The sequence below is a fragment of the Esox lucius genome, chromosome 11, assembly GCF_011004845.1.
Source record: "Esox lucius isolate fEsoLuc1 chromosome 11, fEsoLuc1.pri, whole genome shotgun sequence".
NCBI lineage: Eukaryota > Metazoa > Chordata > Actinopteri > Esociformes > Esocidae > Esox > Esox lucius.
The window spans coordinates 22,362,489-22,379,418 of NC_047579.1; the positions used below are offsets into that span (position 1 = coordinate 22,362,489).

General features: G+C 45.4%; 1 protein-coding gene across 2 annotated transcripts in view; it reads left to right on the plus strand.

The window, feature by feature from the left end:
• The window catches only part of LOC105008474 (mitochondrial import inner membrane translocase subunit TIM16), a 164,027-nt gene that overhangs the window by 134,712 nt on the left and 12,385 nt on the right, over positions 1–16,930 (plus strand). For both annotated transcript variants that reach the window (XM_013135783.3, XM_013135784.4), the window contains exons 10-22: positions 7,299–7,353; positions 7,463–7,520; positions 8,123–8,268; positions 8,475–8,570; positions 8,705–8,812; positions 9,903–10,059; positions 11,059–11,234; positions 11,644–11,839; positions 12,127–12,269; positions 12,479–12,583; positions 16,110–16,195; positions 16,323–16,464; positions 16,699–16,788. In XM_013135783.3, the coding sequence (XP_012991237.2) occupies positions 7,299–7,353; positions 7,463–7,520; positions 8,123–8,268; positions 8,475–8,570; positions 8,705–8,812; positions 9,903–10,059; positions 11,059–11,234; positions 11,644–11,839; positions 12,127–12,269; positions 12,479–12,583; positions 16,110–16,195; positions 16,323–16,464; positions 16,699–16,788 (1,558 nt within the window). The remainder of the gene's footprint in view (positions 1–7,298; positions 7,354–7,462; positions 7,521–8,122; positions 8,269–8,474; positions 8,571–8,704; positions 8,813–9,902; positions 10,060–11,058; positions 11,235–11,643; positions 11,840–12,126; positions 12,270–12,478; positions 12,584–16,109; positions 16,196–16,322; positions 16,465–16,698; positions 16,789–16,930) is intronic.

Sequence of the window (16,930 nt, forward strand, 5' to 3'; positions counted from 1 at the left end):
CACCTTCCCTGCTTCAGACTGCCTGAAGTCTATCAGAATGCATCACCAGTCTCATTATTGCACTATCCAGGCAAAACACAAACACATTGCCAGTACACACCGCCTTCCTGTCATAACAGGTGTCCCAGCTCTCTGAAGGACTGGTTAAGAGGTTATCACAGCAAGGATGGTTAAACAAGGAAAATACCCACAAAGACAAATACTATTTTAAGGTTGTGTGTTTAGCCACTAGTTAAACTTGGGTGTTGGTTTAGAATTTGGGTTAGGGGTTATGTTTAGGGTTTAGGCAGGGTTTAGGGTTACATTTAGTTTGTTAGGGTAAGGTTAGGGTTTCGAGAAAATAGGGGTTTTAATGGGAATGTTTGGGATCTTCACAAGGATTGTAAAATGTCTGTGTCTGTGTGAGGAAAGGGAAATATTTGACCCATAATGGAATCAGATGTCTTTTGCCTCTAAACTATGTTCTTTGTGTTTTGGTGGAAATGTGCTCAGTTGGCTCACTGCCCAGTACCTGCTGAACCGTCTCTGTATGTGTTTTATAAACCCTCATTCTTTCCTTTGGAGACATTTTGATGCTTTATAGGTGGAATTACAGATCCATTTGTGACTAATAGGTCTCTTCCCTATTATCCAGTAGTTAGGTGGAGGTATGCCGCAGCTCAAACCACTTAGAACAAAATGAACAAAATATCCGGAACAGGTAGTAGGAAAAGGAGAATGGTGATTTTTATTTGGTCATTTTCAATGTGGAGTTTTTGACAGAATTTGGGTGTGCGTGTGAGCGTGTGCTCGCAGCATGCTTCCCAGTTCCAGGGACTGTGTTAGGTCGAATCTGGTGTGGCAGTGCTGTGTTGTGCCCAACCACATGAGTGCAAACACGTTCGTTTCACTATCCTTTTGTATTGCTATTCACTATCCTTTTGTATTCCTATTCACTATCCTTTTGTATTGCTATTCACTATCCTTTTGTATTCCTATTCACTATCCTTTTGTATTCCTATTCACTATCCTTTTGTATTCCTATTCACTATCCTTTTGTATTCCTATTCACTATCCTTTTGTATTCCTATTCACTATCCTTTTGTATTGCTATTCACTATCCTTTTGTATTGCTATTCACTATCCTTTTGTATTCCTATTCACTATCCTTTTGTATTCCTATTCACTATCCTTTTGTATTCCTATTCACTATCCTTTTGTATTCCTATTCACTATCCTTTTGTATTCCTATTCACTATCCTTTTGTATTCCTATTCAAATCTATTTTGCCAAACCTCAACCTTCTAAACGTAAACATAACCCTAACTCTTAGCTCTGAACTTCAACAAAAGCCCCTCTGCCTAAAATAACCTCTATTTTTTCATGGCGGCTGGATAAATATCCCCCCAGAGGGTGTCATTTAGCATTATTTTCTGTCCTTTTATAGTACAGCCTGTATACACACACACACACACACACACACATATCTTTAAGGAAAGTATTTAGACCCCTTCACTTTCTCCACATTTTGTTTTGCTATGGGCTTCATTTATAACAGATTTTTTTAGATCCAAATTACACATAACTAAATGTGTGCAGATTTAAAAACAAGAATAGGAACCAGGAAAGCCTAGCTCAGCCGGCCTGCGATGAACGTTGTTGCCCTCGCTGGATTCAAACCGGGGTCTCCTGTATGACAGACTGTGTCTTTAACCCCTCCACCACTAAACCATATGTGTGCCGAGTGCCGGTACAGCGTCTGGACATTGCCCTCCTCGGTCACTTACTCAGTAAGGGACAGCCTTTCCTCTTGTCGTTTTGATCCAAAATCCAGGTCAACTGGGCCTGTCGGTGTTTGTGTACATGCCACAAAGGATAGGATGTTAATTGGTTCATTGTATCATGCAGTACAACAGTATGGAAGCAACTACATTTGTTATGTTCCTCCATTCATTTATTCAGGTTTTTCCTTTAATTTGTCTCCCGTCTGTATACAGGTGTGTGTGTGTTTACCCAAAGCCCACTGTAAACAAGTAGAGTTGAAAAGTGAGAAGCTAAAGGAGAACAAGGACAGGCTATATACCGACTAACATCTGGATAGGTATTGTCCCTGGTGGTTGTTTCTGATTTAAACTAATTAGAGGTGCCACTATCCCCTGTTCTCTCCCTGTCACACACACACACACACATGCAAAATCATGATTCATTCTTTGGCTGTATTGTCAACTAACAGTTGAAAAAAAAAATCAAGCTACTGTCTTAGTTTAAATACATAAGGATCCTCAGCTTTTTGTCAGTGTTCCACAAGGAAGTTGGAATTTAGGGATCTTGAGACTGAGTTACCTCGTCCTGGTAAAACACACAAACACACACACTTGTCTTTCTGTGAAACCTTCGTGGGCTGGACTGACGACTTCCACCTAAGTCCCTGTGAAGTATGCGAGTGGTAGCCACGTCTCGTTAGTAATCCTCTGGGTTCCCATGTCCAGTCAGCCCACAGGGAGCCCTGAACACCCCACCACACACAAATACACACACATACACACACACATACACACACACACAAACACACACACATACATATAAACACATACACACACAGACACACAAACACACACACTTATACACACACACACACAACTTCTCTCCAACCCTCTCTTCCTTCACTCTTTCCCCGCTGTAGATCAGCCCATTCCCATCTCCATTTGCAAGATTGCTCTCATGGTCTTTTCTCTGTGTGGTGATTTGGCGTTTTCTCACATTATCCCACTGGAAAAATGTACACAAAACAAACGAAGTTAATAGTTTGGCTTTATCACAGATAAAGGCTTCTGTTTACTCCAATTGTCACGCTTCAACTCTGTGGGGCTGGAGTGCATTTTCCCACACAACTACAAACACATGCGCACGGACACACACACACACACACTTTTCGAGCCTTGATGGGGAGGCAGAGCAGCAGACCGTAACAGTGATGTGGTTCATAGTCATGAATGAGCAGGAAAACTATCAGAGACTCATTCATGCTTTTTACCATTACATAAACTATTCGGACCCCTTGACCTTCTTCACATTTTGTTGTGTTGTAGACACATCATATCACATAATATATAGGTATGTGTGTGTGTGTGTGTGTGTGTGTGTGTGTGTGTGTGTGTGTGTGTGTGTGTGTGTGTGTGTGTGTGTGTGTGTGTGTGTGTGTGTATATATATATACAGCTCTGGAAAAAAGAGACCACTGCAAAATTATCAGTTTCTCTGTTTTTACTATTCGTAGGTATGTATTTCAGTAAAATTAACTGTTTGGTTTTATTCTATAAACTACTGACAACATAACTCCCAAATTCAAAATAAAAATATTGTCATTTAGAGTATTTATTTGTAGAAAATAACAACTGGTCAAAATAACCCCCCAAAAATATGCATTGTTTTCAGACCTCAAATAATGCAAAGAAAACAAATTCATATTCATTTTTCAACAACAAAATACTCCTGTTTTAACTTAGGAAGAGTTCAGAAAGCAATATTTGGTGGAATAACCCTGGTTTTTTATCACAGCTTTCATGTGTCTTGGCATGCTCTCCACCAGTCTGCCACATTGCTGTTTGATGACATTATCCCACTCCTGACACACAAATTCAAGTAGCTGTTTCATGGCTTGTGACCATCTTCCTCTTCATCAAATTCCAGATGTTTTCAGTGGGGTTCAGGTCTGGAGATTGACAGGGTCTTGTTCTGGTGGTCCTCCATTCACACGTTGATTGAACTGGCTGTGTGGCATTGAGCATTGTCCTGCTGGAAAAAACAATTCTCAGAGTGGGGGAACATTGTCAGAGCAGAAGAAAGCAGGTGTTCTTCCAGGATAACCTTGTACTTGGCTTGATTCATGCGTCCTTCACAAAGACAAATCTGCTTGATTAAAGCCTTGCTGAAGCATCCCTGGATCATCACAGATCCTCTACCACATTTTACAGTGGGTGCGAGACAGGCCTGTGGCTCGTAGGCCTCTCCAGATCTCCGTCTAACCATTAGACAACGAGGTGTTGGGCAAAGCTGAACATGTTACTCGTCAGAGAAGATGACCTTACTCCATTCCTCTATGGTCCAATCCTTATGGTCTTTCGCAAACTTCAGCCTGGCTCTTCTTTGCTTCTCATTAATGAAGGGCTTTTTTTTAGCTTTGCACGACCCTGCCCTGCCCCTAGGAGCCTGTTTCGAACCGTCCTCACCGTGCACTTCACCACAGCTGCTGTTTGCCATTCTTTTTGTAGGTCACTTGATGTCTTCCTACGGATGTTTAGTGACATTCTAATGAGTTGACAGTCATCTCGGTCGTTTTTTGCTTTGTTGTCCCCAATGTCTGTTGCTTGACCTTGTTTTTATGAACCGTTGTCTTTGAGATTTTCTGAATGGAAGCAACCTGACGCTCACTGTATCCCGCTGCCAGTAAAGCTAGAATAGAACCCTTCTTTTCTTCAGTCAAAGCTTTTCTTTTCAACTCTTTTGTCATGCTGAATAGCTGTTTGTTTATTCAAATTACCTTTGAGGTACTACTTCCAGCTGGTCCTATTGCAAGAGGATAGTGATGACCACAGCAGTGGTTTTTATACTTTTCCTCATTAAATTAGATTTGGTTCAGGTAATCACCAAATCAATACCTCATTATGTAAAATGAGGTGTGTCTGTATTGGAATTGAACAGACACTGGAATGGAATGGCTGCCATACATGTAGAGATGCTGATTTAAGGAAAATGAGGAGTGGTCTCTTAATTTTTTCCAGAGCTGTATATATATTGAGGTCATTCTACCCAGTATCCTACAAAAGAAAAAGCGAAAACACATTTATAGATGTTTTTGCCAATTTATCGAAAATGAAAACCTCCTTGCAGGTCTAATGTACATTGTTCAGACCTTTGCCATGACACTCCAGATTGAGCTCAGAAGCATCATGTATCAATCATTTTTGAGATGTTCATTGGAGTCTACCTGTGGCAAATTCAACTGGACTGGACATAATGTAGAAAGGCACTTTCTACATTATGTCTATATAAGGTTTTACACTTCACAGTGCATGTTAGAGCAAAAACCCAAGCCATGAAGTCCAAGGAACTCTTATAGACCTCTGAGATGGAGAATCCCAGGAGCACATTGGGCTACATTATTTTGAAAAGGAAGACATTTAGAACCACCAAGATATCCTAGAGCTGGCTTTCCAGCTAACAGAGATTAAGAGTTTCTCTATAAACATGGGAGAACCTGCCAGAAGGACAACCTTCTCTGCAGCACTCAATCAATCAGGCCTTTGTGGTAGTGGTTTAGTGGAAGACACTTCTGAGTTATTCCATATGGTATATACTGTACATACACACACACATATTTCTATCCTTGTGTGGACCAGAAAACAAAACAAATCCATTAACCTAGCCTTAACCTAACTAAACATTTATGCATAAACTTAACACCAAACCCTAAATTGACATTTGAATATCCTTGTGGTGACTTCTGGTCCTAATTCAATCTTTTATCTTAGTGTCACTGTGTGTCAGCAGTAACAGGGAGGACAGTCAGTCAAGTCCAGTCTGTCATTACATCATATTTATAGATCCTAACATGACATCACCCCCCAATCTGGTTGGTCTGTGTGCATGTGTTCATATTTTACTGTTGGAAAAAACATTAGTGAACATTTGATTTTGAATCAGGTTGAAGTTTCCTAATGGCTGTGTGCTGTTCAGGACAATATAGACAACATTCTGAAAGGTCAGGCTTTTTATAAAAGCCTCCCCTCCACTATCTCACTCTCACCATTCTCACCTCCAGCCTTCCTCCCCACCTCTCCCCCCCCATTCCTCCCTCACTCTCTGTCTGTTTCTCTGTCACTCTGTCCATCCCACGTTCTGGACGACTCAGACCATGACTCATTCCTTGCTCTGTTGTCCCGGAGGGCCTGTGTTTTGGAGCTAAGTGGTTCTGTCACCTAGAACTAACCCTGGCGGTGTTACTGGAAGACCTCTGGACCTTACTGTGTAGAGACTGGTGACTAAACTAGGGAAGTGTGTGTGTGTTTGAAGCACGTATTTAAGCCATAGTTTCCTGTTTTTACACTAAAGCCTGTTTTCCCCATTTGAGCTGAAAGTCCATTATCCATAAATCTTCTTAAAGTGTGGCGGGGCAGGCAGGAGTCCTGCTACCATAGCCTCACTGAGCCTCTGTTCCGGGGCAGGAAACTCGGTGACAGCGGGTGCTGGCCCTGGTTCCTCTTTTGTCTTTTGGCCTGTGTTATTGCTGGCGGAATGTGTCTTGTCCGTGACTGTGTGTTGTCTGGTGTTCTGCATTCGTCAGACGTTGCTATTGTGGGGTCTGGCCTCAGGGAGGTGCTCAATCTGGATTTGGGCTGCTCATCTGACCGCTACATGAAGCAGGCCTTTGCTGACAAGCTGCGTAAAGGGGCAATATGTATGATTTTTACTGTATTACCTGCATAAAAAATAAGCAAAAATGACCAGACATCTGCAGTAAATGTTTTAAGTTTATGTTTCAAAAGATCTTTTTATAAAAACAAAATGTAGTGACTGACATCTTCCCCATTTAAACTTTCTCGCCGGTCCGTCTATCAGTTTTCATTGACTTGTAATCTCATTATACTGGCTTTAGACACTCGGAAGTAACATCCTTAAACCCATCCATCCTTAAACCAGCCTGGACTAGCTTGTACTCCTGGTCTTGTCTGGTAAAAAAGGACAAGAAGGAGACAAGTTGTGTTATTGATTAGAGGCAGGATTCTAGATAGAACGCCTTTAAGTATCCGCCCTTTGTGTTACGCCTAAACAGCCTTCTGTTATCTGTGCAAACCTACTGTGCTTTACCCGAGTTTCCTCGTCTGTGGAAATGTTGTTATTTTTTAATCCTGAATTCGTGGTCTCAAAGTATTCAGTGTTTGTGTGTTTGTGTGTTTGCAAATATGTATTTTATGTTTCAGTTTTGGGCTCACGTTGTTATTTAATAGCACAAATGTTTGCGGGCAAGCTTTGATTGATATGTTGTTATTCCTCATAATGGCTAGCTACAGTAAATATGCAATTACATTGTCATTATTTAGTAACATATTGCTGACGGAGGATATCTGCATTTCTAGCTTAAGTCAATGGCGTTAAATCACAGCAGTACAGAAGTCTCTCATGAGCGGGACATTTGCCCCATCTATTGGTCTGTGATGGAATCGCATGCAGTTCCCTTCCCTGTATGATTTTGGTCATATATTTTGCAGCTAGTTGACAGCCTTCCCTCTCTCTATCTCTGCCCTTCTCGTCCACTCCTAGGACCCTGATGCCTCTGTTTGATCCTGATACCGGTCTCCTCATCGTGTCAGCCAAGGTAACACCCCTACTTGGTTTCCTCCTAACCAGATTTGGATAAAGGCATCCAGCCACTTCTCACCATAAACTACCTATGTAAACGCACCAAGTTGTCTTCTCTTTCTTAGGGAGATAGTTTCATTGACTGCTTTGAGGTGTCTGGCAGTGAGCCATTCCTTTCCCAAGGTAAGGGAAAATCATCAGTGACTCATCAAACATTTCCCTGTTTGATTTAAAATGAACCTTTTCAAATACTGTCCCCTACATCTCCTACCTCCTCCTGTCCTATCTACTACCACCACCTGTCCTCTCTACTTCCTCCTCCTGTCCTCTCTACTACCACCTCCTGTCCTATCTACTACCACCACCTGTCCTCTCTACTTCCTCCTCCTGTCCTCTCTACTACCACCACCTGTCCTCTCTACTTCCTCCTCCTGTCCTCTCTACTACCACCACCTGTCCTCTCTACTTCCTCCTCCTGACCTCTCTACTTCCTCCTCCTGTCCTCTCTACTACCACCACCTGTCCTCTCTACTTCCTCCTCCTGTCCTCTCTACTACCACCACCTGTCCTCTCTACTTCCTCCTCCTGACCTCTCTACTTCCTCCTCCTGTCCTCTCCACTTCCTCCTCCTGACATCTCTACTTCCTCCTCCTGACCTCTCTACTTCCTCCTCCTGTCCTCCCTACTTCCTCCTCCTGTCCTCCCTACTTCCTCCTCCTGTCCTCTCTACTTCCTCCTCCTGTCCTCTCTGCTTCCTCCTCTTGTCCTGTCTTCCTCTTCTTCAGTGAGCCACTGCGTGACAGACGCACCAACGAGAGGCGTCGCCGCGGTACCTAAACTCGTGTTGGACGTCTCGTCCTGTGAGGTCATGCGTGTCTTGCAGCTGACGGACAGCTCCATCGTGCCAGTCAACTACCACGTCCCCCGCAAGGTTAATGCCTGTCATGTTCTATAACAGTGTTCACCCTGGGCTTCCAATCTGACGGAGTGGAATCTCCCGGCCATAGTGGGGTCCTGTAGTCACCGGGGGGGGGGGGGGGGAAGCCGGTTACGGAATGACCACGACGAAAAGGTCAACGGTGAGCGTTTAGCCCATGTCGTGTTGACGTTGTGTGTTTGGACATGTGTCTGATCCAGTCAGGACAGGAGTTCCACGCCGACCTGTACCCGGACACCGTGGGTCAAACCGCAGCCATGTCAGCCGAGGAGTGGTGGAAGGGGGGCGATAAACAGGTACGGCCACCCCTGTCCAGCTCCTTCCTCTGTTCCGGGTTCCTGCTTGGAAGACGTTCCAGCTTGCTTACTTGTAGGTGGGCCACGTTCTGTGGTTAAGGTTTGCACTCATCCAACCACATGTGCCTTCACAGGTTGAGAGGGTCAGTGTCGACCCAGCCAAGCGTCCGAAGCCTAAGGACACCAAACCAGCCAATCAGATGCCTGCGAAGAAAGAGGTTCCCAGCAGGAAGAGCAAAGAAGTGAGGGTTGATTCTCAGTGTTAGCATCATAGACACTGTAGATAGAAGTCAAGAAGAATTTGCATGTATTTTATTGCTCTTCAGATGATTCACTAGCATACCATTACACCGCCCACACATTTGCAATGAGACCATAGTGACAAATTGAGAGAGTGCATCAAATCACATTTATTTCATAAAGCCCTTTTTATAACAGCAGTTGTCACAAAGGGCTTTTACAGACATCCAGCCTAATACCCCAAAGAGCAGACAGAGGCTAGGAAAACCTCCCTTGTAGGGTCCAAAATTAGGAAGAAAACTACAGTAGCCAGACTCTGAGGCGTAGCCAGTCCTCTTCTAGATGTGCTGGGTGATGATTATAAAAGTGCATAACCTCATGGGTCAAGTCAATGTTTCTGAATAATCAGAAGACTAGCAGGTCAATAAAGGCTGTGATCAGAGTCCTTAAACACAATCCAAGTCCACAGCATAACCAGGTGGACAGGACTGGGACAGCCAGGTGGGGTGTGGACTGGGACAGGACTGGGACAGTCAGGTGGGGTGTGGACTGGGACATGACTGGGACAGTCAGGTGGGGTGTGGACTGGGACAGGACTGGGACAGGACTGGGACAGGACTGGGACAGTCAGGTGGGGTGTGGGCTGGGACAGGACTGGGACAGTCAGGTGGGGTGTGGGCTGGGACAAGACTGGGACAGTCAGGTGGGGTGTGGGCTGGGACAGGACTGGGACAGCCAGGTGGGGTGTGGACTGGGACAGGACTGGGACAGTCAGGTGGGGTGTGGACTGGGACAGGACTGGGACAGTCAGGTGGGGTGTGGGCTGGGACAGGACTGGGACAGTCAGGTGGGGTGTGGACTGGGACAGGACTGGGACAGTCAGGTGGGGTGTGGACTGGGACAGGACTGGGACAGCCAGGTGGGGTGTGGACTGGGACAGGACTGGGACAGTCAGGTGGGGTGTGGGCTGGGACAGGACTGGGACAGTCAGGTGGGGTATGGGCTGGGACAGGTCAGCTACATCGTTATTTTATTATTCATTAAGTTATTGTTCATTATGTTATTATTCGTTATGTTATTGCTCCCCTCCAGGAGTCTCCAGGCCCAGGCTGCTCTACCTCCAGTAGTCCCCTGAGCAGCCTCAGCAGCAGTGCTGCCCCTTCCCGCTCCCCGTCCTCCACCTCTGGCCTCTCGTCAGGCTGCCTCCCCAGTCCCAGCCAGAGTGCCAAAGCCATCAGCAGCCTGTTGGGTAAGGTGGTTTCTGAATAGTTAGTATTATAGTTCAGTCCAAAACACACACACCCAGCCGCGTGGAGGTGTGCCGAAGCCCTCCCTGATGATATTCCTGAAGGTTAGTTTTATCTTTGTATTGTATTATAGTATTGTATTGTATTATTGGAGTGTATTGTATTGTATTATTGCTATTTGCTTTGGATTTGCTTCCTACGCGGATCACGCTGCCTGCACAACAGAACAAGAGCGGTGCGATGTTGAGATACGACCCCCCACCCCACTCAGCCATCCCTGATCAAAACATGTTCCTGTGGCTATGCACACACACACACACGCACGCATGCACACACGCACGCACATACACGCTGATACATATCAGCAATTCACACACACACATGCATCCCTACCCATTAGTAACATGCTGGATAAGGCTGTTTTGAGGAAAACAGCACTACATTACCCCTAATGCTCAGTGTCATATATCGGTTTGGTCATGAGGAAGTATGTTATGTAATATTCAGTGTCCGTCTCAATGCTAGGTAAGGCTGTCTCTCGTTCTCTTGATACTCTGTCTTGTAATTACATTGTTTCGAACATCATGCTGCCTGTTTCGTAACTGAACTGTTTATAACTGAACAGTCAGAAAGACGACCGACCGCTGAGTGTATTTCTCTTGTTTGAGACTAGACTAAAGAGAAGCTGCTTTTTTAATCTGAACCTGTTTGTCAATCCAAGCCCACACACTGCCAGCAGGGTCAGCAGTCGGAAAAAGCATGCAGGCAGAACAAGTCCAATGGCCCATTATCTACGTGCTGTAGCCAGCGCCTCTCTTAGTTAACAGCTAGATAAGATTCCTATGACACCTAAAGAGTGGGACTAACTTATATCCTTTTGTTTTTTCCAAATAAATTACCCGAGTTGTAGTTAGGGTGTCATATTTCATATCTCCTTCCCTTCTCCTTACTCCCCCTTCCTCTCCCCCTCCCTCTCTCTCTCTCTCTCCCCCTCCCTCCAGGGCCGAGCAGTAAGTTCCGTCACCTGCAGGGTGGGGTGCTCCACAGGGACACCCACTTCACCAACCTGAGAGGGCTCAACCTCACCACGCCCGGGGAGTGTGACGGCTTCTGTGCCAACCGCCATCGCGTGGCAGTGCCCCTCGCCACCGCCGGGGGACAGATCGCCGTCTTGGAGGTACCGCCCTGGGAGAGAGGAGTAGATGAGATGTTTCTTTATCCAGTTCTTTTCCTGCAAGGTTTTTAAACCTTATAAGAGATCAATGCGATTTTCAGCATGTGGTTGCCATCGCCTTATAATGACTCTGTCTTCAACGGTTCAAAGCAATTTAAAAAATGGGGTTTTAGACGTTGTTCATTGTTATGATAGCAGGAACAGGCAGTCCACTTACCAATCTCTTAAGCAAACATCACACCCCTCTTGTTCCATCGCCAAGAACATTACATGAAGTTCAGGGAGTGGAAAGTAGTGAGAGACCAGTATTCAGTAAACCACATTCACAGAGAGAACAAAAGAAAACACAAAAGGGTTGTAACACCAAAACACCAACTACACATTAACACAGTAAGTTCCCTCCCCCACCCAGCTGTCCCAGGCCGGGAAGTTAGCCGACACGGGCCTGCCCACCATCCAGAACTCTGTCAACGTGGCCGACTTCACCTGGGACCCATTTGAATGTCACAGACTGGTGGTGGCGGGCGACGATGCCAAGATCCGCGTGTGGCTGGTGCCCAACGGGGGTTTGACGGAGGTCCTGACCGAGCCCAAAGCCGTCTTGCAGGGTAAGAGACGCTCCACTGGTGACCCACATGAATAACATTCAAGTAAATAAAGGTAACTGGGTTGGGTTCAGAGCTTGAGGTCTCAGTAATAGTCCATTGTGAGATTTATGAGGATATGTCAGTAAACTGACTGCAAGTAAATTGATGTCATACAAGTGTGCAAAACTATGCTATCGGTTGCTTGATCGATGTGTAGCATGTGTGTTGCGGAGTTACAAGGCTTTTGAGCAATCACAAGACACACAGATTCAAATAATGTGAGTGACTGGGTTTTTGACCAATCACAGGCCACACTGAGAAGATCTACTCCATTAAGTTCCACCCCCAGGCGTCGGGGCTCCTTGCATCCTCCTCCTATGACCTGACTGTGCGCCTCTGGGACCTGGAGTCCGGGCGCGAGGTCAAAGTGCTCCGGGGACACAATGATCAGGTGATGGGGGAGGGGATCTGGGTGGGACATAGCAGTAGGCCGAAGCTCTGGCGTTGTCAGGAAATAGGTTGTGGTAGAATTTCTCTGTAATAATGATGATGATGGATGGATGTTTATTGAGTGATATTACATTGTGTATAAAGAATCTTGCTTGACTATCACTGATTTCTGATTTCTCACATGTTCTTTGTCTCCTGCCTGCTGCTCAGATATTTGGTTTGGCCTGGAGTCCAGATGGCAAACTTCTGGCCACTGTTTGTAAGGATGGGAAAGTGCGCATCTACGACCCTCGCAAGTCTGCAGACCCAGTTCAGGTGTGTCAGGGAGAGCTGATCCATTTAGGGTGGAAACAGTACAAAGGTCTCTGTCTCTTCAGGAGGGTTCTGTGTTGTTCTGTGGTAACTGTATGTCTGTGTGATTCTTCAGGAGGGTTCTGTGTTGTTCTGTGGTAACTGTATGTCTGTGTGTCTCTTCAGGAGGGTTCTGTGTTGTTCTGTGGTAACTGTATGTCTGTGTGTCTCTTCAGGAGGGTTCTGTGTTGTTCTGTGGTAACTGTATGTCTGTGTGTCTCTTCAGGAGGGTTCTGTGTTGTTCTGTGGTAACTGTATGTCTGTGTGTCTCTTCAGGAGGGTTCTGTGGTAACTGTATGTCTGTGTGTCTCTTCAGGAGGGTTCTGTGTTGTTCTGTGGTAACTGTATGTCTGTGTGTCTCTTCAGGAGGGTTCTGTGTTGTTCTGTGGTAACTGTATGTCTGTGTGTCTCTTCAGGAGGGTTCTGTGTTGTTCTGTGGTAACTGTATGTCTGTGTGATTCTTCAGGAGGGTTCTGTGTTGTTCTGTGGTAACTGGATGTCTGTGTGTCTCTTCAGGAGGGTTCTGTGTTGTTCTGTGGTAACTGTATGTATGTGTGTCTCTTCAGGAGGGTTCTGTGTTGTTCTGTGGTAACTGTATGTCTGTGTGTCTCTTCAGGAGGGTCCTGTGTTGTTCTGTGGTAACTGTATGTCTATGTGATTCTTCAGGAGGGTTCTGTGTTGTTCTGTGGTAACTGGATGTCTGTGTGTCTCTTCAAGAGGGTTCTGTGTTGTTCTGTGGTAACTGGATGTCTGTGTGTCTCTTCAGGAGGGTTCTGTGTTGTTCTGTGGTAACTGGATGTCTGTGTGTCTCTTCAGGAGGGTTCTGTGTTGTTCTGTGGTAACTGGATGTCTGTGTGATTCTTCAGGAGGGTTCTGTGTTGTTCTGTGGTAACTGGATGTCTGTGTGTCTCTTCAGGAGGGTTCTGTGTTGTTCTGTGGTAACTGGATGTCTGTGTGTCTCTTCAGGAGGGTTCTGTGTTGTTCTGTGGTAACTGTATGTCTGTGTGATTCTTCAGGAGGGTTCTGTGTTGTTCTATGGTAACTGTATGTCTGTGTGTCTCTTCAGGAGGGTTCTGTGTTGTTCTGTGGTAACTGTATGTCTGTGTGTCTCTTCAGGAGTGTTCTGTGTTGTTCTGTGGTAACTGTGTGTCTGTGTGTCTCTTCAGGAGGGTTCTGTGTTGTTCTGTGGTAACTGTATGTCTATGTGATTCTTCAGGAGGGTTCTGTGTTGTTCTGTGGTAACTGTATGTCTGTGTGTCTCTTCAGGAGGGTTCTGTGTTGTTCTGTGGTAACTGTATGTCTGTGTGTCTCTTCAAGAGTGTTCTGTGTTGTTCTGTGGTAACTGTGTGTCTCTTCAGGAGGGTTCTGTGTTGTTCTGTGGTAACTGTATGCCTGTGTGTCTCTTTAGGAGGGTTCTGTGTTGTTCTGCTGTAACTGTATGTCTGTGTGTCTCTTTAGGAGGGTTCTGTGTTGTTCTGCTGTAACTGTATGCCTGTGTGTCTCTTTAGGAGGGTTCTGTGTTGTTCTGCTGTAACTGTATGTCTGTGTGTCTCTTCAGGAGGGTTCTGTGTTGTTCTGTGGTAACTGTATGTCTGTGTGTCTCTTCAGGAGGGTTCTGTGTTGTTCTGTGGTAACTGTATGTCTGTGTGATTCTTCAGGAGGGTTCTGTGTTGTTCTGTGGTAACTGTATGTCTGTGTGTCTCTTCAGGAGGGTTCTGTGTTGTTCTGTGGTAACTGTATGTCTGTGTGTCTCTTCAGGAGGGTTCTGTGTTGTTCTGTGGTAACTGTATGTCTGTGTGTCTCTTCAGGAGGGTTCTGTGTTGTTCTGTGGTAACTGTATGTCTGTGTGTCTCTTCAGGAGGGTTCTGTGGTAACTGTATGTCTGTGTGTCTCTTCAGGAGGGTTCTGTGTTGTTCTGTGGTAACTGTATGTCTGTGTGTCTCTTCAGGAGGGTTCTGTGTTGTTCTGTGGTAACTGTATGTCTGTGTGTCTCTTCAGGAGGGTTCTGTGTTGTTCTGTGGTAACTGTATGTCTGTGTGATTCTTCAGGAGGGTTCTGTGTTGTTCTGTGGTAACTGGATGTCTGTGTGTCTCTTCAGGAGGGTTCTGTGTTGTTCTGTGGTAACTGTATGTATGTGTGTCTCTTCAGGAGGGTTCTGTGTTGTTCTGTGGTAACTGTATGTCTATGTGATTCTTCAGGAGGGTTCTGTGTTGTTCTGTGGTAACTGGATGTCTGTGTGTCTCTTCAAGAGGGTTCTGTGTTGTTCTGTGGTAACTGGATGTCTGTGTGTCTCTTCAGGAGGGTTCTGTGTTGTTCTGTGGTAACTGGATGTCTGTGTGTCTCTTCAGGAGGGTTCTGTGTTGTTCTGTGGTAACTGTATGTCTGTGTGATTCTTCAGGAGGGTTCTGTGTTGTTCTGTGGTAACTGGATGTCTGTGTGTCTCTTCAGGAGGGTTCTGTGTTGTTCTGTGGTAACTGGATGTCTGTGTGTCTCTTCAGGAGGGTTCTGTGTTGTTCTGTGGTAACTGTATGTCTGTGTGATTCTTCAGGAGGGTTCTGTGTTGTTCTATGGTAACTGTATGTCTGTGTGTCTCTTCAGGAGGGTTCTGTGTTGTTCTGTGTTAACTGTATGACTGTGTGTCTCTTCAGGAGTGTTCTGTGTTGTTCTGTGGTAACTGTATGTCTGTGTGTCTCTTCAGGAGGGTTCTGTGTTGTTCTGTGGTAACTGTATGTCTATCTATCTCTTCAGGAGGGTTCTATGTTGTTCTGTGGTAACTGTATGCCTGTGTGTCTCTTCAGGAGGGTTCTGTGTTGTTCTGTGGTAACTGTATGTCTGTGTGATTCTTCAGGAGGATTCTGTGTTGTTCTGTGGTAACTGTATGTCTGTGTGATTCTTCAGGAGGGTTCTGTGTTGTTCTGTGGTAACTGTATGTCTGTGTGATTCTTCAGGAGGGTTCTGTGTTGTTCTGTGGTAACTGTATGTCTGTGTGTCTCTTCAGGAGTGTTCTGTGTTGTTCTGTGGTAACTGTGTGTCTGTGTGTCTCTTCAGGAGGGTTCTGTGTTGTTCTGTGGTAACTGTATGTCTATGTGATTCTTCAGGAGGGTTCTGTGTTGTTCTGTGGTAACTGTATGTCTGTGTGTCTCTTCAGGAGGGTTCTGTGTTGTTTTGTGGTAACTGTATGTCTGTGTGTCTCTTCAGGAGTGTTCTGTGTTGTTCTGTGGTAACTGTGTGTCTCTTCAGGAGGGTTCTGTGTTGTTCTGTGGTAACTGTATGCCTGTGTGTCTCTTTAGGAGGGTTCTGTGTTGTTCTGCTGTAACTGTATGTCTGTGTGTCTCTTTAGGAGGGTTCTGTGTTGTTCTGCTGTAACTGTATGCCTGTGTGTCTCTTTAGGAGGGTTCTGTGTTGTTCTGCTGTAACTGTATGTCTGTGTGTCTCTTTAGGAGGGTTCTGTGTTGTTCTGCTGTAACTGTATGTCTGTGTGTCTCTTTAGGAGGGTTCGGGCCCTGAGGGCCAGAGAGGGGCTCGTTTGGTGTGGGTTTGTGACGGACGGTACCTGATGGTGTCAGGATTCGACTGGTAAATGTTGCGCATAAAAATACATTGACTTTCCTTTATCTCATCTCAACTTATTTTCTGTGATCATTCAGATCTTGGTTTACTTAAGCTTTCTGGTCCCTGTTGTTCATGCATTTCCCCTTTGCAGTCGCAGCGAGAGAACCCTGTACCTGTATTCCACTAAGTCCCTGTCCTCCGGGGCCATCGCCAGCGCCCCCACCGACGTCTCACCCTCCACCCTCATCCCCTTCTATGACCCCGACACCAGCGTCGTCATCCTCACCGGGAAGGTAAACAACATCAAATCAACAAAGGGAATTTCCTTTGAATCGAAGGAAACAGCGGTCAGTTTGATGTGTTGTCTTTGTTTCAGGCCAACATTCTAGTTCATTATGATAACGTGTATTGAGTTACAATTACCACAGACGGTTGCCATTGACAATACCTCAAATTCCATACTGTCTCCGCATATTGTATGACATGAGGAAGCCCATACCACAATACCGGTTGTTTCTGTTAACCAGGGCGACACGCGAGTGTACGTGTTTGAGATTGTACCAGAGGCTCCTTATTTCCTGGAGTGTGCCAGCTTCAACTCATCGGAGCCCCACAAGGTACAAACTTCTGTTTTCATCTATATCTCTTTATATATACTCTTTATATATACTAAGAGAATAGCACTGCAGCAGTACCACTCCGACCCGGGTTCATTCTTTTATCGCGTATAACTTGTTTGTTAATTACACTGGCTCCTAT